This window comes from Varroa destructor, unplaced genomic scaffold (genome assembly GCF_002443255.2).
Source record: "Varroa destructor unplaced genomic scaffold, Vdes_3.0 BEIS01000002.1, whole genome shotgun sequence".
NCBI classification, from domain to species: Eukaryota; Metazoa; Arthropoda; class Arachnida; order Mesostigmata; family Varroidae; genus Varroa; species Varroa destructor.
Window position 1 is genome coordinate 1797838 of NW_019211455.1, and position 23212 is coordinate 1821049.

Sequence of the window (23212 nt, forward strand, 5' to 3'; positions counted from 1 at the left end):
CCTGAAAACATCGATGGTTTTTTTCAAAAATTGTGAAGTACCAACACAAAAAAACGAATTTACTCTTCAGCATATATTGAGACAGATCGATTTCCGTTCAGAAACTTCAATATGCCTATTGTGTAGATGTAAACAGCTTTCACATTCAAATGAAGTTCTCGATATTTTAAAAAACAACTTAGTGGAAAAAGAAAAAAATTTGCGCAGTTTGCGTTAAAGCCTATAAAGAAATTTTCCTTTTCAGCTCCAAAATTATTTTTTCTGAACATATGATTTTAATCAGAATCTTTTTACACCTAGCCAGGTTTCTACACACAAAATCATAATGTAAGTCATCCTCAAGACAATCGCCACATAGTAGTAATAGCAAATTATGTAATGGATTAGCGCTTGCTTATGTGATTTTGCTGAATAAGAGTGCACTAGTCGATTCGAGGTGTCTTTCCCAAGGACGGAGCCAAAAAGAGACAAGGCTAACCATAAGCACCTTTCAAGTTTGGACAGCTAGGTGCGTCTGCAATTCAGCCGGGTTTTAGCCGGACCACAACAATAAGCGCAACAGGTGACTGGCATTTCCCCCACGCGAATCTTCCGCGTCGTGGCCTCCACTCTTTACACGGCGCTTGACGTATGTCCTCATTGCTGATGATTTTGACTACCCTTATTGTGAGATCCTGTCGGATAAGTTGGCTATGTTAGACTTTGAAGTACCTACTTGTTCTACTGTATTTAGCCTTCGAAAGGCCGTTTAAATAAGTAGATGGGTAATCATCAATACAACACAAGCGAATCGACTCTATTATTTGAACACAAGATTGACATTTTCCGGTATTTGATGGGCGGCCACGTCGCCCATGCGCGTTTGTGAGGATTTTTAGCCAATTACTCGTCGCGTGCTTGATTACCCCTCGCTAAACGCTAAAGACCTCCCGGTGCAGGCGACAGATTATTCAAAGATGGCGCGCCCCATCGGTCAATCTGCTCTATTTTGATCTTCCACCAAATGTGTTCCACCATCATTAGTGCAGATGTAAATAGGCAGTGGATATCTGATTCTGCAAAGCAGTTTTGCTCAAAGAACAACAGTGTGACAGCTCTGAACAGGACCGAGTACCAAGTGTACTCGTGTAAACAATTATTCCCTACTCTACGACGGAAAACAGAACTATCACAAGGAGAAGTATGCAAGTTCCTCTTCGGTGTCAGAGAGTGGCAGAACTGCGGCTTTTACTTGCAATAATTCCGTTTAAAAACAACTGTTATTAGTTGTGAATATTATTGCAATAGTAGACTAGTCGTGGGATGATTAAAGTTTATGCATCCTCTGTATTGTTGGCTTTCCGAAAAAAAATAAGATATCTACGAATTGGCCATAATGAGTCGACGCAGTGTAGCATCGACACCACTCAGTCCTGATGATCTCCCGGATCTTCCTGATATAGGTGAACATTCCGAAGAGAGCTCAGATAGTGTTCGAGCTGCCGCGGTTACCAGTAAGTACATGATCCACCTACTTTCTTCCAAAAGAAATATAGCAGAACTTTTAATTTTTCATAGAGCCGGGCGATGCATCAGCGATTGGAAGAACACTCCCATTCACCATATCAGTAATAGTTACTTGCCTCGCTGTTTATTCTTGTCAGAATTTTACCGTGTTCGTGAGTTTGGGTGCTATTTGTGATAATAATGGTTAGTGCTATATTTTGTGAACGATTTTACATGACACATTACGGTTAACTGACATAATGTAGAGGAAAAATAGAACGAACTAGTTATTCGGATAATTAACTTCGGATAGTAAAACCATTGGTAAAAAAAATCTGCTTTATTTAGGTCATAATTGCTAAATCAAGGCAAATTATACATGTGTTTTTTCAACCAAAAGCCCGCCACTTGTTGGACGCGGTTTAAGCAATCTTTCGATTAGCTAGTTTAACGTTATCGGTTAAGCTAAGAGTGCATACCGAAAGGCTGTCGGAAATAAAGGACTACTTAAGATTCCACCTAGAATGATAATAATTAAGGAGTTTTGTTGAAAAAATAATTTAGTACGCTGTCTTTGTTTGCGCAGGAATGCTTTGTTGAATCTGTAAAGGAGTAGCATTTTTGAGGTAATTGATCAGGTATTGGAACCAATTCAGCTAACTGTGTCTTTATTACAGCCGATATGTTTATTTGTACAAATATTTATTAAGACGATTCTAAATTATGCTACATTGTGCTAATTGATGCCACAATTGAGCAAAATTAAATCTTTTTGTATCAGAAACCAAATGAACTATATTGAAGTCGATATGATGTTATAATGCCTCAGGTTGACCTGACTGATGGCTTTCCCTGATTTTTCTCTTCACCCATGAGAAGATGTTTATAAGGACGCAAGTAATCCCTTATGTTGCATTGAAGCATGCTGGTGTATTATATTAGGTTAGTTAATGATAAACGGTATATAATAATAAACGGCTTAGTAGTTTCTAGGAAATTAACGTAACGAACGAATATGAACAATGACTTCACTTAGCGAGATCAACTATATCAGCGAAGTAAATAAAAAGCAAACTACTTGAACTATACCTAAAGCAATTTATGATAATGCCCATGATTACAAACGAATGATTTGTTTAGAGATCAGGTTATTTATTACGGTTCGCGAACGAAAATTGGTGTTTAGCGTTAACAAATAGAACTATGCTGGTGGTGTTTTCTTTGACTTTGAGTCCGTTTTTTAAAATTATTATTTATATTATTGCAAGATAGTAGATAGTTGAAGCAAATGCGTAAGCTTTTCTTCAAAAGCGTCCCGTGCTAAAATTAATCATTCGTACGCAGTGGAAAAAGAGCCACTTTAATCTGTCTGCCCAGAATTGCTTCGAGATATAGGACCGACAATCTGCGCGAACGAAATCAGTTTTCATTAATTCGTTTTGGCTTTGAAAACGATTATAATTAATCACGTCGTTCGCTGAAAGACACGCGCACATTGCCGTTGGCCGTTATTCTTTGTGTTCCACGGAAGAAAAAAGGCGATCTTCTGTGCACAGAGGCATCCATATTTAGGAATCAAAGTGCTAGACTACCGCTGAACTGCCCCGAATCTGAACCGTGAGCTAATCCTACGAGCGTGATCCAAAAGCTGATCCACGGTATAATTAGGCCTATTTAAATTTTGTGCCGAAATCCGCGAAAGGCTGGTCTACATTGCGTGGTGTTAGCCTCAATATAAAATACTATATTATCGCATGCTTACATCGATCGGCTGTCGGTCTGTAGGCCTTGCTGGACTTTCCAATTTTTTTCTACAAATTTATAAAATGGCATGGCATTCAAATTCGGCAGGGGCATTCGGATTCTCTAATCATGCCTCGTTTTCTCTTGTAAACAGTGAATTGTGCTATAGCTTATTATGATTCTAAATTAACCAGCCCCGATTGTCTGAGTAGCTAGCATTAGTAGGAGGGCTTAGGCGTTGCGAAAACAAAGCATTATTAAGACAGAATAAATATGACAGAAATATTTTTCCTAGGAAGAAATTCATTAAGATAAGGTAGAAAACCTTGTTTCAATGGATAAACACTATTATATATTCACTTTTATCTTGCTATCGCCGAAGGTGTGCAAATAATTGCTACCGATCTGGAACTGCATAAATGTGTAGGAAATAGCACAGCACATCATCGCAGCTCCACATACGTACTTCACGGACCACGCGTATTTACTTCAAACTATACTTTCGAATTCAATTAAGCTTGTTTCCTTTTCTTTCTTTCTGCGAAATCAGTTTAAAAATTATTACGGATGAAAATTACAATAAATATAATAATACCATAAATAATTACGATACATATAGTAATAATTATTCTTACGTTAAGAATCATCAATTTTGATTGCGTGACACGATGCACTTAAGAAAGCCTCAGTAGTCTGCATCAGCATTTCCTTTGTCAGTCTATTTAATATTATATATGCCGATTTCATTGTTCTACTCGTTCATATTCTATAATGATGTAAGTTTTCCGGGACGTATTTATACAGGACTAAAATTTCTTATGCAGGAGGTTTCTCTCCGTACATCAGGCACGCCATGGTTCAAGAGGTTTTCGAACCAGTCTGTGGAAAACATGGTCGCTAGAGGAGACGCGGAGTTTCCGATAACTTGAATAGGAACCTTTCAAGGTGGACGCCAAAAAGTTTCGTCTCTTTATAATTTGAGCGGACCAAGAACTTGAGTAAATCTTTCTTTGTTAGACGAAGTCCGCTTAGTTTGTGTTGCACGGTACGATTAACCTGCTTGTCGTATGGCTTGTTAAAATCGTTTACGTAAAGTACAATGAATGTGGTATGTGCCTTTATTAGGTAGAGTTTTATGGAACACCAGGGTTGGACTGTGGATTCGAGCTGCCTCGGTTTGTCAAAGCTGTGTTAGTTCTCGCTTGGCCTTATTAGAAATGATATGGCACATTTTCCGTTTGTTTGCATGATCACCCATATAACAATGTGGGTCAGGATCATGTATTTGTACCCGTTTTCTAATACAATCATTGTGTGCTCATGATTTCCTTAGCTAAAACTTTTTCAGCACCAATTTCTTCATTCAGAGCAGCATCAGTTGACTGCAATTTCTTGAGTTTTAAGAAGTTCCTAATCATAGCTTATCGTGGATTTGCTATTGACGGCCCCCATATTGTCTATACACGTACTCGTGTAGTATTTCTCACCAAAAATGTGTTCTAAATCGAGTTTCACTGGGAAAGAGTTTATTCCATGCTATGGACCTTTAAAACTTGAGTTACTTGTTACTATAAGAGATGCGGAAACGTCAGGTAAAATTCGCTTCTATGGTCTCAAACGGTGTTCGCCATAATATGCCAATGCCAAAATACAAAACTTTCACTCGTAGTACTTACTTTTGTCGAAATTATATATAATTACTTGTAAAGAGTACTGTTCTTCGCGTATTTTTCGATATTTTCCTTAGACCGTTGTTTAAGTGGAATCATATTCGCTGCTATACACCAATGTTGTTTATTCTCTTAGAGTGTAAGAAATATGTTTGATTCCTATGCGGATATTTCTTTTTATATATATTGATTGTTTAGTTAGACCGAATTATTTGAAATGCAAAATGTCTGCTTGCTGTAGTAATGGGAGGTGAAGAAGCTCGTTAAAGTAATTTTTTGAGTAGAGAACAAGTTTCGTGCAGTAGTATTCGATTAGTTACGTGTTTTGTAAAGATAAGACCTGTTGTCTTTCTGATAGGGCCTGCAAAGTTACACTGGGTCTGGGTTTATAGTTCGGGTTGCCTTATAGCATATACCTGGTGTCTCGGTAAGCTGAACGTTCTAAGGTTTTACGGGATATCTTTCCGTCATACCAAAATAAAGCTTGTCCGCTTTCTTTTGACATTTTGGTCGAGATTTTCAAGCCAGTTGAGCAGTTTATGGTTTTTGATCGATTGGTGGTGGCAGCTTTTACGGCAGACTTCGATTTGCAGAAAAAACTGTGGATTCTTATGCAGCTGTTTTGCAATGCATACGAAACAGTATATGTAAGCACTGCCTTACTGAAAATTACTGATTGTCTATAAGCGTACAATTATATACACATATATTTCACGAGAGCACAAGATGCACAGAACCGTCGTAGACCATGCTAAGTCACAGTAACGACCAAAAGTCATGCTTAAAAAAATATTAAGGGAGTGGTTCCATTACCCACAGTCCTTGCGGGTGGCTTCTCCTGCGAGCATAGGTAAATGAAAATTATATTTTTCGGAAATTTTTTAAACACCAGTAACCGTTCAATATTTATAATGAAATAATTATTAGTTGTGATGAGAAAACAGGCCAGATAGCTGTCAACACATAACAAATGCGTAAAAAGAATCATTTTCTAACTGACTGCTCATCCAATAGCACAATTTTTACCACAAATAGTACACAGTGTTCGAAAAGTTTCTAGTAGTTACCAAGATAGTAAGCTAGTAGTGGGCTTTCTCCATGACGTTTCACTGGGAATGGCAACCCTTGATTTCCAGCAGACAATGAATGGATGCCACTATCTTTGGCCCGTGGGTATATATGAGATATATGGCTGTCAAACCTCCTCAAACTAATAAATGACTCTTTAGCCTGCGCTCAGGAACTCTGAGATCTGATTCATTATGCTGAAATTAGTGTGATCAAATCTAAGTAGCATCGACGCTGCCCGATACGCGCTGAGAAATAAGCCCACTGTATGAAACGGGTACGTCATATATGGCGAAAGGTGGTTCGACGTCAAATTTTCAAACATAGCTATTCTCTCCTTGCGTCAATCGATCCGATTGCCTGCGGGTGTTATCGTGAGCAGTGTATTTCAGACGAGAGATCGTATAAAACCGATGCGTGTCACTAGTCAGTGAAAAACTCATTCAGAGCATTCAGAGCAGAGCATACGATTGATGTGTATGAATATGCAGCCATTACCAGGTAGTTGGAACCGAGAATAAAGTTTGAAAGGAGAAGAACGAAGGAATTGATCAGTACTACTAAATTCGACAATACATCTATGTGAAAAAATGGTGCAGGCAATTCGTTCTTGTAACCGTAGGCGTCGTAGACGTATATATTCAGTCTCTTCGTAATTAGTGGGCTGTTTTTACGTGCTTCGTCGGCGTAGAAAGTATCTTGCGCTGCTTAGACGTAGCCCTAGGGACCTCGAAGCTAACAGCACACGTCAGTAGGATCTAGCATCACCCACCTTGGTGCATTATCAACCTGCATTGCCACTGATTTAGATACTAAATTGTGTATTGGGCGCAGCGAAATTTTTTATGATCCGGCAAACATCAGAATCCTCTTACTCATGCTGATATCCCAAGGAGTGATAAATACACGCATTCCATCTGCGTTGAATGCGTCTGATAATCAGTCCATTAGGAAATGCTTTGGACGGGTAGCTCTTAGCGCGGGCTTTATCTTCCGTCTCCGTTTTCTCTGTCCCCATGATGGTTTAACCGGTAACGTATTAGCGTGCTAACGTTGTGGCTTAGGTTCAAATTCGGGCACAAACATGCTTCGTTTTGTACTGGGAGCCAGCCATCTAGTGAAATGCCTAGTACGATATTGAAGTTAAAGCTCCAATCATAGGGAGCATTCTTTTCCGAAGACATTTCCCGAAGGAAATTGTTTGTGCACTTCAAACTTGAAATTTTTCATCGTTTTCGACCGGACAATGAGAAGTTCTGAGAGAGCTACCGCTGTATAGCAAATGTTGTTTTAATTACGAAACGACTAATATAGATTAGTCTATAAGTTATTTTCTATTCTAAAATGAATCACATACATGTTTTGGATACTAGAAATCAGTCAGTTATAATGTGTCCTAGGCTTATCCTTACAGCGTAACAGTCCGTGCGATAGGTAGAGCTATACGGGCCACAAGGGTTAATGCTGCGCCTTGGTTTCGCTAATCTGGGAACTCCGATAAATATGTAATTCACTCAAATCAACTTTTTTGCCAGCCATCTAGTTCACGTGCACGGCGGACTCTGTTTTGAACACACCAGTCCATACGTTTGCGGTTCGCGCGAGAAAAAAATTAATCTGATACCTATTTAGAGACGATTGCTGGATCAGAACTTACCCTGTTCAGGTTTTAAACTCGGCCTTGCCTTTATGTTCAGAGATTTCCTCAAAAATTCTTGTGTGTCTTCGTTCATTTCATGTCAGTTATACATACTGCTGGTATGTGTTAGGCTAAGTAGGGTGCTCCGACAATGACGAATCAGTGTACCTTGTGACAGGTGTCATTATTAAAAATGAGAAGGAACACTGATCATCAGGTAGGAAAGCCTGAAAGCGCGCGCGCCCATTTAAACTGATGTGAATTAAAAATCATACGAAGGAATGGCAGAGAGAGCGTGTGGGGCAAAGTAAAAACGCCGAGACACCGGTTCGTGATTCGTCCGATGAAATATCAAGTACGTTTTTAATCAAATATTTTTAATCAGCTTTTGTGTAGTTAGCGGCGCGGTTGACTGATCAATGAGTTCATATTTTAGTTGGACTCGTGTCTTATAGCACTTGTTAAAAAAGAAATTCTGAGATTATACCTCTCATAATCTTTAGGAACATTTAGTGTATTTACTAATATTTAGGCTTGTGTTCACATCAAAATAAAGGCGTTATCTATCGGAATAATGAAAATAAAATATCATGAATGACTTGGACGTGAGTGTATTTTTCGAATTGGCCAATTTTACCCACACAATAATTCATAAAAGTATATTTCGTAGAGGAAATATAGGTATAGTCCGAAAAAGAGATAGCTAAAAATGTTTTATAAATAATAGAACGAAAACTGACGACGCGTAGTATGTACTATAACAAATGCATGAAGCAATTGCAGGAGAAAGAAAACACAAAAATGTTTCACGCTTTGGCGGAAAGCTGCAATACCGTTAACATTAAGGCTCAATAGAATCTACTCAATCTATTTTGATGCTAAAGTTCCATTCTTTGGGGTATATATACATTGTATTCTAATTTTATGTGCTCAATACCATTTTTTTCAGGTTCTTACAGCGAAATCTGTCTGAGTGCCGAGGATGAGTTGAATGACGACCTTCTTCCTAGTGAAATTCAAGATCTGAATCTGGTTCAGGATACGACAGAAGAGATCACCCGTCTTGTCGATGAAATAAACCGAGGGTGCGTATGTTAAATCAAACCTCAGACAGGTTTGACCTCAGCTGTACTATACAGTATGAGTGGTATTGGGTAAAGAAATAGTAATGGAACTTAAGTAAGATCTTATACCGGCTTATCAAATACATATGTTTCTGTCAAGTGAGAATTGTTCAACATTTACGGAATGGGATTTCTCCTCACTCTTCATAATGCTTGTTTTTTTTTTTGCTTACTCATACAGAGACGACGACAACGATCGACAGTTGTCCAACAGTCGGCTTAGTGAAATCATTGATCGTAAAAACCGTCATGTACCAACTTCTCTGCGGATAAACGAACCCAAAGTTCTACCGACGTTCGAAGCCGCTTTTGGACTGGAAAGAGAAGCGCTGCAACGTCAAGTAAAAGATGAGACAGACGAGGAAGTCATTGAAACAAAAAAAATCACAGAGCTCGGTGGAGTGCATGAGAAACCTGTTGTAAATACACAGGGTAGCCAAAACACAAGGTCTGAGGGACAGGCTTTAATCGCTAATAAACACAAAATCGATGGCCAACACACGTACGTGGCAGATGACATCAATGATTTGATACAGCAAGCTAGCAGAACAACGTCTTTAGCGCCCACACCTGCGCCAGGTAGAATAACTTGCTCAAGTAAGGCTAGAATAAAACAGGCAGAATTGATATAAAGCATTTTTCTGGTTCGAAGGAGTTCTTCACATTTTAAAGTGGTATGTTATAATACGGAATACGAGTTAGGAATCTTTGATAAAGGTACAGCCAATATACATATATATCGTTCTGTTTATCAAGGTCTTTTCTCTAAACCAGGTGAAAAAGAATTTCCACCATAGGCCTCTGTGTATATGCGTTTAAACATTACTTAAAGAAATATAATATTGTAGGAAAAATTACAACACGCTTCTAACGAACTTTTTTGTAATGCTATGGCCGGTGGTTTCTCAGACGTGTCGCGTCTGCCGATAATTCTGGCTGAATTTGAGGAGGATGCGCGTCGGCTAGCCAACTCTGTGCAGCACATGATGGAAAACCTTTCCTCACAACTACACAACGTAAGACAACGTATTTTTGATCGTGTAATAAAAATGGAACGAGCTTATCTATAGTAAATACATCACACATTAGGTCAGCCGGAAAGTAATTTCGTTTTGACGGCCCTTTTTAAGTGTTGCTGATTTATGGACGAGACTCACCCTATTGCAACTTATTTAGCTTAGTCACTTATTAGCTTAGCGCAAAGTCACTTATTCAGCTGCTAGTGGCTAATAACGTATGAGCTATATGGAGTAGGACAAAAATAATTTTTAGAGAAGAAAAATCTTCTAAGCAACAAAGCTATGGGGTCCAGTGTTGTCCTACAAGAAGATAATTTAACTCAGTTTGATAGGCTGAGTTGAATCACAGTTTACGATACCTACCGTCAAGTACTTCTTTCAGGTCCCAAAAAATTTTATAAGTTGTCTATATTGAGGTCTATTGGGCGTTTAGCTATGGTTTCCTGTACAAGAAGTTGATGTAAAACACCTTCATTTCACTTCCGGTACCGATATTTTGTAGAAACCACGATTTCCCAAGTGTGGAACAATCCAATATATATGGGCAGGCAGTTTGGCACTAACGCCTCCATTGAGTTCATGTGAGATCCGTGTCATTGCCTGTAATCTATTCCCTAGTGCATACAGACTACTGATGAGCTTGGTGCGAGTCACTCACATCCAGGTATAGAGGCTGGGTGGAATTTTCAAGCTTCGGAGTGTGATTGTATTGTCCGTAATCAATCTGTTATGGTCATTCAAAACGGGGTCGGTAGCACGAATAAAGTCCTTTAAGTTCTAAAGCCCTGAAATTAACTCTTATATATTACGCATTAGGCCTTAATCATTTAGAGGATTCGTGTTGTTTTAACTATTTATATCTCAACAGCAGCGGAAGTTGCGTAGAAACTTGTTTCGAGTTTTCCATCACCTAATTTGGGCTCACACGAATGAGCTCCAGCAAAATATTATCAGTAAAACTTGATGGGTTTGGAACCAAATCAGATAAAATATACAAGTAGCATGGAGTAAACATAGGTCACCTATCGTACATTCGTATCTAACAATATTTTCAGTACTGTTTACTGTTTATCTACGTCATTATATCAGTATGCTGACTAACATTTAGCAAATGTACGTATTTAACGCAATATGCGAGAGCTTTCTCATTCATGATTACCGGAGAGGACTGTAACCGGTGGTACCATACTTCAAGAGCTTTAGTTAAACTTTTTAGAGTACGACCCATTGTCCTTGGCTTGCTTTACCAAACAACACATACGGTTAATAGGCTCTGGAATGACGCACTTCGGGTGCATTGTAAACTGCAATATTCCGCTGTAGTTAGGTCTTTCTATAAAGCTGCGCAGTTATACATTCTATTACCCGTTTCATGCTATAATATTCAGCATTTTGAAGCATTGTTTATGCTATAAACAAGTTTGATATTTTTGAACTTGTTATGGAGTCCAACCTTCCTAGATAAATTGAAAATCAAGCTTTTTAAGCATCCGCAGCGTTGTCAGTTGACCTCCAAAATCTTGAATTTTACTTCGCCATCGTAAATATCGTAATCCATAATCTGGCCCATACTCGCAGGTCCCACGTAACAATGGTGTTACAGAAACTTCATTTATCATCACCTAATATCCCTCAGATTAACAAATATACCTTTTCATAGAATCTAATTGAATACAGATTTTTTGTTTTGGCGTACCCATGGTGCAGTGGCAAGCAGAATATTTTGCCTCGTATTGCGCAACAAATGCGCAAACGGCTGAGGATTTGTGGACCCCGAATAGAGCTTCATAAACTCTTTCAGACAGCGACACACGTGTATTAATCTTTTTTTTTTACCGTTGCTGTCAATTTTGCGCGCAGGATACCGTGGCCACTAATTAGAATACGTAGATTTATTTCTAAAATAAAATTTCATACGTAAGTGACAATGACTATATAATACTGATAATAACTATAAAATTGAGTCAAAAAGGTATGTGCAAAGCTTTTTCAGTTGGCGTAAGATAGAAAGTTGTTCCAGCCATTGTAGACCATTTTCAGACTGACGAAACAACAGAAGAAATATGATGAAAAGTTGTAGGTAATTAATCTAAGTGATCAATTAATGTGGGCATCGAAAATCCAATGCACGATCGGTGTGATTTCTGTATCTCTAATGCAGCCTGCTTTGTATCTACTACTGGATTAATTATGCCTAAGTTTGTGTGCGTCGCTATTTTTGCCAAATTTTTAACATTCATTAACACCGATACAGTATTTACCAATTCGTAGATGTCAATATAATGTACTGCGACAATTGAATGCACGGAACCGCGAATTTACTCTGTTCATGTTTTGCTCAGCTGCTAACTTGCACCTCGGCGGAAATGTCCCTGAACTATCTCCTAGTACACAACTCGATGTACACAATGATCTCCGTACAAAATGAAGGCCTCAATAAACGCACAGAAATGAAAAAAAGATAGTTACATGAGTGGCTAGTTCGAGTCAACACGAGAATTTAGGTGTTTGCGAGCCATAGCTAGTAAAATCAGGTAGTAGACTAAGTAGACCTAGTGTAGGCAGCAATGTAAGATGCGGTATTTTCTACATTCGTGTGTTTTGGGAGGTTTTATTGTACAAAACAGACGGATTACCTGAAATTGCGCAGTCATGCGTTTTTATGTAGTCTTTGTTGGTCTATTATGACTTCAACAAATAGTAGTAATGAACAGTGACCTAACTGCGTGCTCACTGTCATACTCTTATCTACAGCTGCCTGCCGTATCTGTTCGATTCAGATCATCGCTTTGACTTATTTGCGTTTATATTGTTGCCGCGGCGCTTGTGTCGCTCGCGCGTCTGTTCAAATCTCTCATTCTGTTTCGTTGCGTATAGTCCCAGTTGAGATTTTTCGTGTTCTGTTTTCGTTACAGCGTTCTCAGCGATCCTTTGAACAGCATATAATAACGAGCATGTACGAAAAAGAGTATTTCTTTAACGTATCATGCTGGGGGTGCTTTTGAATAGGCTGTGAAAAAAAAAAAGATTTACAATGACAAGGGCTAAACAGAGGTGACATTTATCTGCTGACTGCTGGAGAGAAATGTTTCATTTCTTTTCTTTTTTCTTTTTTCTTTGCAATTGATGTCTTAGTAGTAGGTAGGCTTTTCACAGTTGGATATGTATCGCTGTTAACTCTAATCGGAAACTTTTTTAGGGAAACTTGGAGCCCTTTTTCGCCGCGTTAGTCTGCTTGCATGCGCTAATACGCAGCATATCAAACACTTCCGTTCATCTACCTTAGCACATAATACGGTTGTCTTATAAGGCAGTTATCTCGTTTGTTGTATTACGCTAAGCTGGCTTCAAACCGAATCGAGATCGTAAATAGCGGAAACGTTTTCGTTCATGAAACTATAAAAGAAAGAATAATAGCTTTAGCATTAAAAAATATATTTAATGATACCAGTGAAATACGGGTGACTGCATTACTACAGTGAGAGAAATGTATAAACTGTGATACTATACAATATTGTTATGTAACGAAATCTATTTTCGTTGTTGTGCAGCCAGATGCTGTACTTGGGATAATTGTCCTTGTCAGTATCTTATATTTTAAACGTGATACGAATTGGTCAACGTTAACATCTGTGGGTCATTTTGTTCAAGTGAAATTAAATTACGAATTTCTTGGATTGCTTTATTCGATTTATCTATCTACTGATTACAACTAATTATAAGGGGTAAAATCACGCCTTGTCAATTTTTTTCAAGTACACGGTATAAAGCAATTAATCTAAATGATTATTAAATGTTAAATTATTATCTATGTGATTTTTTTCTTTGCAATATTTTGATTCTCATTTCATCGTTGCACCGGCGGTGGCTGAGAGTATAATATACAATAGAACAGCTAAAACACAACAATAATAAATAAAAGATGGGTTTATTTCTATTCTAAAACCATTCGTTTCACAATAAAAGAGATGTAACAGATCCAATGATCTATTCCATTCATCGCAGTATAAGGAAACCGGCTTGACTGATTCTGTTTTTTTCTCTTCGAAGGTTACACGCTTAACAGGCGAATACATAGCAACATACGAGAGCGGGGTTATGCGTACGTGCGATGCTGCAGATGCTAATGTCAAGGTAACACTTTTTGCTATCAACTGTATTATATTTATATATCTATATAAATTAGACGTTGATATATATATATATATATATATATATATATATATATATATATATATATCAACGTCCAATTTAAACGTAAAAGTAACGTATAAGCCTTAGAAATGCCCTGTTAGTAACGCCGTCATCTGCACTTCGGAGGAAAGCGTCGCGAACGAGTTTTAATAGAACGCTATTTAAATTGCCAAATCGTTGTCGCTGAACTTCGGGTTTACGTATGTGTGTGCAAAAAGGAAGTGAACAATCGCTGACACAGCATTCTGAAAGGGAAATCTTCTATCCGCTTTGGTCTCAGATCGGTTTCAAGTGAACAGCTGGGGGCTCGGAGAAGGCGAAGGTGTCTCCGGGGGAACAAAAAGCGGCCGCTATAGTGGGCTGCGTGTAAGCTAACAATCTGAATGTCCTGAGGTCCATCCGAATCGCTCCAAACAAAAAATACAACCTCCAATATGAGATTTAATATAAATAGTCGCAACCGGTTGTCCTCGATAGCCTTGCGAGGGCCGGAAATGGCTATATGCACCGTCCCTACATATATCAGTATATATCAATAGAAATGCTGTAAAGTATTTAACAAAAAAATATGTTATTAGTTAATCTGAGCCATTTTATTAACCTAAATATCTACGTTTCGAATGAGGTTAGCAAAGGTATCATCCTAATCTGGCTTTCCAATCTGGACCCTTGCGTACTCCGCATCGAAGGCTAACCTTTTTGCGTAAGCCAATCTGTATAATTAAAAAAAGGAATATATAAAAGAAGCTTCACGGGATATAAAGGAGATACACGGGATTAAATTTACAAAAAAATGTGTTAACGAAAAGCTCATCACGTCCCTTGGATACTGCCTAGTTTTTGGTCGACATTCTTCATACATCTCGTACAGGCCAACAGAGCAAATTTAGGTTTCATCTAGCATTTCGCTACCTCATTAATTTTACTATTGTGTACGTGACTAGGTTGCAAATACTATGTGATACTGTAATTACCGTATAGTCAAATTTTGCAGCAATATTAAGTGGTGAAATCTGGTACGATGGCGCTAGATAGATGTCTCGCCTGTAAGCTAACTTGAAAAGAATCTCTTTCTACAAGGTGGATCACTAGGCGACGACTCGCAGGTTCAAAAAGGCACAAAAATAGCGACTTGAAATTTCCTGGTCAAGATGTTTCTCGCAACCGTTTAATTTATGCTAATTACTCCCTAGGTAGGAGGTTCCCTCTAAGGATAACAAAGCTACGAATTGAGAGCCATTAAATTTGACTAATTCTTACGTTATTCGTATTGTCATCAAACTACTGTAACTCAATGAAGTTCACAAGTCATAGAACAACTTCTGACAGACGTGTGAGCTATAGAAGTTTCTCAAGAGAAACTCTTCGTGGTAAAGCTGACGTCATTCTTGGACATAAATTAGGATAACTAGATTTCTAGAAAATAGAATTGATCTCGGTAAATACAATCCACTTCTAATCTGTCTTCTTATATTACAGAGCATGTATCGACTTCTAGCCAAGTACGAGGAGCTCGGCAAAGCAATGCAGCCGGTACATCGGATAGCAAACGAGGTTCGAACGGCCCGCCAACTTGTTGGGCAATTAGAAGCACTTCTCGAAGTGAAGAAGCACAAGCCCACTTAAGTAGAAAGCCCTTGCCCCTTGAGCAAAAACGAGACAGCGTACCGTTATTTCCTCGCACAAAACAATCTTCAAACCTCTGTATTCAATTGTTTAGGTCTGTACAGCCAAGAAGTTACTTTTTTTTTTTAACACGACAGTAAGTTACACTCGCACAACTGTACTTATTTTCATTCATTAAACTAGTTGATGCGTTTTTTTTAACTTTATTTAGTATTACTTCACCATGCCGTCGCTTGCCAGTACAGAAGGTTTCTTTGTAGGCAGGATTAAATTCTCATTGCGATGAGGGTCCGACTGATGATTCCAGAATATGGCGTAACAATACGTTTCACTGTCATAAACAACTATTTTAGTATATTATGTAGTAAAAAATGATGCTTGTCGGAACAAATTGCTACAGCGAGCATCTGTTGTGTTCAGTCTGCAGAGTAAGAGATTTCTGTCTAATTCATAAAAAAAAAAAAGATAATAATACTTTTCTTCTATAAAAGTATGAATGCTGAAGGTATCGCTACCGTACAATGACTGTATACATGTCCAGTTCTTCAAATGGTCTAATAATATTACTGTTCATTACTGATCATTATGGCTGATTTTATCATCGTTGATCGGATCACCGTAGATAACTATTGTTAGTGAACTGGTACATGGCATATCTCTATACGAATAATGTGATAATATTGTTAGCTGGATATGTATTATACGGTAGGTATATGGCTTGTTCAGCCTACAATATATTTTTTACATTAAAAGTGGGCGCAATGACGACGATGGTGTTTTCAATACATAAGAATAAGTATGGAGGACAACACATGTGTTTTCTTTTTTTCGTAGTGTTTCGCGTATTTATCTAGCATTGTTGCCCGCTCGCTTGGCATTGGTGTACATAATGCTCTATTTCAGTAAGTCAGTTCGACGCCACGACTAGTGCATAGTTAAAAGAAACAAATTGTTTGCGACTTTTCATTAAGATCAGTAATGATTGAATTTGTTCCTATTCTGAAATCACGGAAAACATGTTTAGGTTCACCGAACAAGGATTTAATTGGACCGAAGCCTAATTGCTGATGGGAATTATAATGCGCTTTACGCTGAAATGAGAAATTGTCAGAAACCCGTTCCGTTCTTGAAACTAAAGAGTTTCGCAAGCCGGATCTCTACAACTTCGTGAACACTACTATGTAAACAAAACGGTAGTATCTAGAATGGCGAAAAATGTCCATGTTGTTAGATCTTAGGCAGAATTGTCCCATAGGAAATTACTCCATAGGATGTACATTTAAATCGAACGAGGCTGAGGTTAGCATGGCCTTAGATTCCGTAAGTGACATAATTGTAGCTCTTCCGGCTTGTTATTCAACTAAACCGTACAGCCTTTAGGCTAGAGATGTATTTTTGAGTTCTATATAACCGAACCAACAATTTCCCGAAGTGAATTCCTGCTGTCAGCTCTAGCCTAGACCGAAAAACGCGTAAAGGATTACCTTCGAAAAGAATCGACGCACCGCTGTACAGGTTCATTTATTCCATTGTAGCTTTTCGGGTTTCTTTAAAGATGCAGCAAAGCCTACAGCATCAAGCAGTCGTTCTAGCTATTTTAGGAGGTTGTTTTATAATAAATTTATGAAGGTAGATAATATTCGATTGGGAAAGCATTTTTGCTATTCTTTTTATCGCTTCGAGATTGCGTTACGTCTACGGCAGTACAGTTCCCCTGAACGCCATAAGTAAATACCCACGTAGCATTTCAGTAAGGTGAATCACGGTAAACACGAAAACAATGAAAATAATATCTTTTTTTCTATGTGTCCATTGGGCGCAGAAGGCTAACCTTTCAATAAACGTGCTGATCGCAAGCTTTCATGCTCAGATGAGTTCTTACTGGGGTATACTATGATTAGTTATTACCATGTTAGACTGATGCTTTACGTATAGCGATGATAATTAGAAAAATTGCTTCCTCGCTGACAGGTTAGTTGCAGTTAGTAAAAAAGGTGGACATGGAGGCACGTTGCTAGCTATAAGTAGGGGCAATTATGTTCCGAAACTGCTAGTATCCTTTTGCTGTTCAGAAACGTTCTTATACAGTGTTCACCCCGTGCTCACGTTAATTCTACTTGTTTTTATTTTCCTTATCTATGACCACCGCAGACGGCCACATGAGGGATGGATGCAATGCAGCCGGTAGGATATTACCCTTAAAGCAAATCTAGAGCTGCAAAAGCTCATAGGCTAATCTCACGTGTTTTTCTCCCGTAGTTTCATAAGTGTTCGTTAACCCCTAGTAATTGCTAAAATGTGCTGTCAACAATTGAACGCGTTGACAAAATCGAACCATGCAGCCCATATGATTGAATGGGAACAGATCACTTCTATTGTATGAGAACATTTGTCTTTACACCCCAAGAATCACGCTGGCGTCAATACGGGCTTCGTAGCTAAAAGCCCCTCATCGCCTCCCGTAGCCGCCCAACATTGCAACGACAAATTACAACTCTTATCAAAGTTTCGAGAACTTTTTATGATGGTGAAAATGCCTTTCTAAGTCATTATATAAATTACAGAAGGTTATAAATGGTAATGATGCGTATCACAGCAAATGATGATGCTTCGATTGAATGTAAAAGCTAAGCCCTTCCAAACGTTAGGGATTATTACTATGTCACGTTTCTAATATACAAATGGTCGTTTTCAAAATTAAATTGTAGTTTAGAATTCTATCGTTTCATCGTCCAGAATTCTTAGACAGCTCACACTCTTATTGCTTGTATGGAATTATCTTACTCACAGTTGTTCGTATCGTTAAATGGCGTGCGAGTCTGTTTAGCTTTATGGGCAGCAAGACTGTACCAGACGGTTCCAGAGTATTCTATGGCAGCCATAAAAATATGGAAATTCAACAAAAAACATTATCCAGATTTACAACATCGTACAATATGTGTTCGCAGCCAGCGAAACAATACGCGACTTCCTCAGGGTCCAGGGAACTTGAATGGAGCGAAGTCATCATAGATCTCGTGGTAGAAAGTCGACATTCCATCCGGTCTATAGGGTCCACCGTTCGCAATCTGTCTTTTGAATTTCTATTCCTTTGAAATTTGTTGAGCGCTTGCAAACTTAGTTTGGTCCGAAACTGGTCTGTGATTTCGATAGTTACATAAACTTTAGAATTGGATGCAAACTACTTCGAGCAGTTTGCCGTTGCGTTGATATTGAGTTTTAACAGCTTCGGACCGTCGAGACACCAAATCAACAAGTTGCAAATGAAAGTTTCCACTTATCTTTTGTTATCTGCTTCGTACATTGGTCCCACTAAAATAGTTTCTGCAATTCAACAAGCAACATCAATTTTTGTACCAGAAAAAGGTTGAAAAAATTATCTAAGTGTATGCAGAAATTTGGTTAATCTGTGAGGCATCGAGGCCATTCAAGAGCGGATTCGTTTGAAGCACATATACGAAGGAAATACTGCTACGTCATCTTCGCCAAGGAAGTCAATTATTTGAACCTTCTTTTTACCTATCCTTACAAATGCTAACGAGGGCTGACCAAATCACAGAGCGCGCGTGTCCAGCCAAATATGTTCCATTGCAAAAGAGTTAAAAAAATGCCCCTGTTTTCATAATTCTCTGTAGTATGCGATATATCGAGTATTTTGTACATAGACCGATACACCAATTGAGGTACGGAGAAAGTGCAATTTATACTAACCGGAAAAAAAAGGGGCTTATTTGTAAAACAAACTACGAGGCCCATAAAGCGGCAGAACTTCGTGTGACATAATTCGCTATAATATAGTTTGATCATCCAAAAAAGCTTCGCTTCTCAATTGTTTCTTTTAATGAGCTCTGGAGCAATTGTACTAGTCACATTACAGCTAAATATCAGATACTTTAATACGGCCATGGGTATTTCAGGTAATACATGCGTTTCGACTGCAATTGCTGGGAACTACGCCTTCGAATCCTCGTACTAATTGACCTTCCAGTAAATTTCGTGGATTGCCAACTTGCAATAAAATCATTTTCTGCTACCTTAACGTCTGTAGATAATAGCGCTGCAAAACGTATTGATAAGTCGAAACGCGCAGCTAAGTGTGCTTTATTCTTCCTGACCAAAGACCGCAGAACGTTTACAAGAACGACTTCTTATCCCGTGTACAGTACATAGATGTCTCACGCGAAGTGCCCGCTGAAGAGTTAGCGAGTTCTTCGGGATCTAAGACTGATCTCGCCAATTCGTAGAATGCTGCGTACGATACTGCCTTCTGGCTCCATTTTCTAGTAGTAGAGACGCAGACATGTTGAGGTTTACACTTTATTCTACTCGAGAGCACGGTTTTCTCGCAAATTTTGCCGAGTTAGACCATTCCTATACACAAACCGATTTTATCGTGCACGAGATACCTTTAGAATGATAAGTTTGCTGCGATTCAATTTTGGTAAAAAAAAGTGTTGAGTTTTTCTGTATCTAAACAAAGTTGGTTTAAAGCAAATGGCTTACTTTCCATTTGAGTGAATAAACACAAAAAAATTACCTGTTAGGTAATAGATAACTTTGATTTGTTGACAACGGTCTAATGGTACAGATGTTAGGTACAAGAACAGTGGAAACCTTCGATACAAGGTAACCATTTTTACTATTTTAAGTAAAACAAACCTCTCCTCGGGAAGCTCGTTGACCATGTTTATTTACGGAATAATTATTTAGTAATTGTAAACCTTTTATTCACTTAACGCGTAGACGATTCCCTTCCCTTTGCTCGTGTTTGGGCTGCCCTGAATGATTTTTGCCGTCATACTTAAGGTTGATATTATGCTGCCTTCGTGACAGTGAGTATCGCTGAGTTAGACGCGCATCAAGTTTTTTTTTTATTCTATGTTTTCGGTCGTTGACGATTCCATTAAACAAGCACGCAAATGTGTTAAATAACAATACTTTGTTCGTAATTTTTCGTACAAAATTCGTATTTTTTAAACTGTGCGAATAGGACAAAGCTGGCCTAGGTTAAATGTGCAGTCCCTATCATAACTTAGTACGTAGCATATTTGACTGCTAATCTTAGGGACACGTTGCGATCTAGGTTCGAACCCAAAAGGCACAAACAGACTTCATTCATTTCGCGCTGGGAGCCAGTCATATGATGGAATGCATAAAGGCGATATAGTACATAAAACGCGAAGCGTCGAGGTTACAAAGGCAAAAAACGAATCTAACGATCAGCCATCACCGTATCAATCAATCAACATCAATGAGATGTCAGTATCAATTGAGCTGGCATTTCCAAACGGCCCATGCGTACCATATGTAGTCAAGCGCGCGACTGTGTTTCGTATTGGACTGAAAGTTCCAAGTAGTTTCTCTTTTCATTCACGTTGATGTTGCGCTACTTTGGCTGATTTGTACAGTTAACTAATGCTATTTAATAATCCCAACAGGTTTATGCTAGAAACGCTATGAACCTACAATGCTAGGTTTGAGGCAGGTGACGTTCCTACAGTAAACATGCACGCTACCTTCTAGGAACGAGCAAAATACCGCTGAGTTGTTGGTTCATTCTGTGTATACTCTTGTTTTTGTTAGACGAATCGATAAATTGCATCGAATCTTGGCCGTTCGGTAACTTTGTGACAAATTTAGCTTTACCGTAGCAACTTTATACATACAGTGCAATAGTAATGAGAGCAGGGCAAGGTCCCTTTATTGAATCACCTAATTTTGACATTGTCATTAAATTCGACGTAGGCTTTACCCTGACCTTTTCTCCAACTTTTTTTCGTCGGCACGTCTGTGCAATAAATCGAAAACGTCTCGTTAAGTATTAGCGATCATTTATTTTCCAAGCACAATTCGTCTGCACTAATATCATTAGAACTAAACCGAGTTTCGTACATAGTGCGGTCCTGGAACGTATCTATTTACGTAGCGAAGTAGAAGCTTCGACCAACAAGCAAACAGAGGGCGGCATTGGTTTGCAGGTAGACACATCGATCTTGGACGCTAATAATAATAATAATAATGAAACAAAAATTTGCATATTTTTCATGACTATTATATAGATCCAGCAGGTTCCAACGGACTACCAATAATATTTAGCAGATCTTTAATTGACTAAAATGCATCGGACGCAAGCCAAATTAGGCTTGTAAATACGTGACGTAACGTAGATTTTGATCGTTTCTCTGATGACTATGGCCGCCATAGAAACGGTTTAACACATAAAAAATTAAGCTTATCAGAAAAAGTGGATGGCTGTACTACACTGCGATGAACATCGGAAGTATCAACTGCCTTACCTTAGTATAATTTACTGAAGTATTACCCAAGTGCTAAGTATAGAAATAGTGGCGCCGTAAAATATGCAGGCGAAGATCGTGATCCGACTCCGAACGATCCCGGATGATTGAGGCCATCGTCCTCAAATCCGAAACCTCCAAAAGATCACATAATCATAGATAGAATTTACGTTTCACATAGCGGTGTATAAGCAAAAAAATTCCTCTTCACTAGTTAACTCCAGATTTATAATTGGAAGATACTCTAACTTGCTATCGGTCTATGCCTTTTTACCAACAAGAAAGAATACGTCGTAAACAGCAAAGGAGCTTGCTTGTCTTACTAAAGTTGCAGGAGCTTCGCCCAGCTACTTGCCTCAAACGTGTCGAAACGAGGCATTGATTTGCCTCAAAAGGTAATATATTCTGTCTAGACATGAAGTTCTTTTTGCAGCCCATACAATCGTTGCTTTTATTAATGGAGTCGTAAGCAGCTGTCTGAAGCCGCATCGATGCTTGCTGTTCTGATGTTTTCACTCGGCATCGGTTTATACCTCCCGGACCCGTTTGCCCCTTTCATGCACGGCCATTCCATGGATATTCCGGGTTGTGGATTTCATACAATGTCGTGTAGATAAAGCTGCATGCTCAGGCCGGTACAGTTAGACAGGCACACCGGAATTCGCTGCATATCAAAAGACCTTGAGGCACGAACAAATGAACAAGCGGACGGTTCTCTTCTTCTTCTATTCTTTCTTCTATTTTCTCCATTCTTCGCGGCCTCTTTAGTGCAACAGCTTAAGCGGTACTACAAGCTATATAGTGTGTTCCAAGCGAGCCGTGTTCTACTCCGCAAACGTAACAGCCTGTGCGGTAGACAAGCTGTTACGCCTATGCAGTTTTATACTCCGCAACTCGACCAGCAACGAATCGTGCCCAGAGCTCTTTGCCGTTCCGATCCTATCCCCTATATAACATTTGTGATTTAATCGACGCTAGCAAGCTGACGTCTTTATGAAAATTGGCAATGGGTTTTAACATTGTCGAACAAGATTATCATTTTTCCATGACTGATATACACACGCGTACAGGTGTGTGTCTGCATGTATTTGTATGTGTAACAGTTCAACTTGTAGCTGTTAGGATGGTTATTACATGTTTTTTTTGCACCGTTTTTATGCTCTACATGTAATTATTTTCTTTTAACGGTAGCTTTTCGTTCGTACAAACATAGTCAGTGCTATGCTGAATGCATGCTCGATGTTAACGTTTCAACGGTTCTGAACGCCTTTGTTACGTTGTACGTCTGTGTCTTTTTAATACAATCTCCGGCTATCTTTTCTGCGAAAACATATCCTCGAAATATGGC

General features: G+C 38.7%; 1 protein-coding gene across 1 annotated transcript; it reads left to right on the plus strand.

Annotated features, from left to right (window-relative positions):
* The first annotated feature begins 506 nt into the window (after window positions 1-506).
* Window positions 507-16377, plus strand: BORCS6 (BLOC-1 related complex subunit 6). Its single transcript, XM_022794904.2, has 6 exons — window positions 507-1493; window positions 8555-8690; window positions 8911-9308; window positions 9639-9745; window positions 13799-13882; window positions 15422-16377. Exons 1-6 carry the CDS (start codon window positions 1376-1378, stop codon window positions 15566-15568), a joined length of 990 nt encoding a protein of 329 aa, XP_022650639.1. The 5' UTR covers window positions 507-1375; the 3' UTR covers window positions 15569-16377.
* The last annotated feature ends 6835 nt before the right edge of the window (window positions 16378-23212 follow it).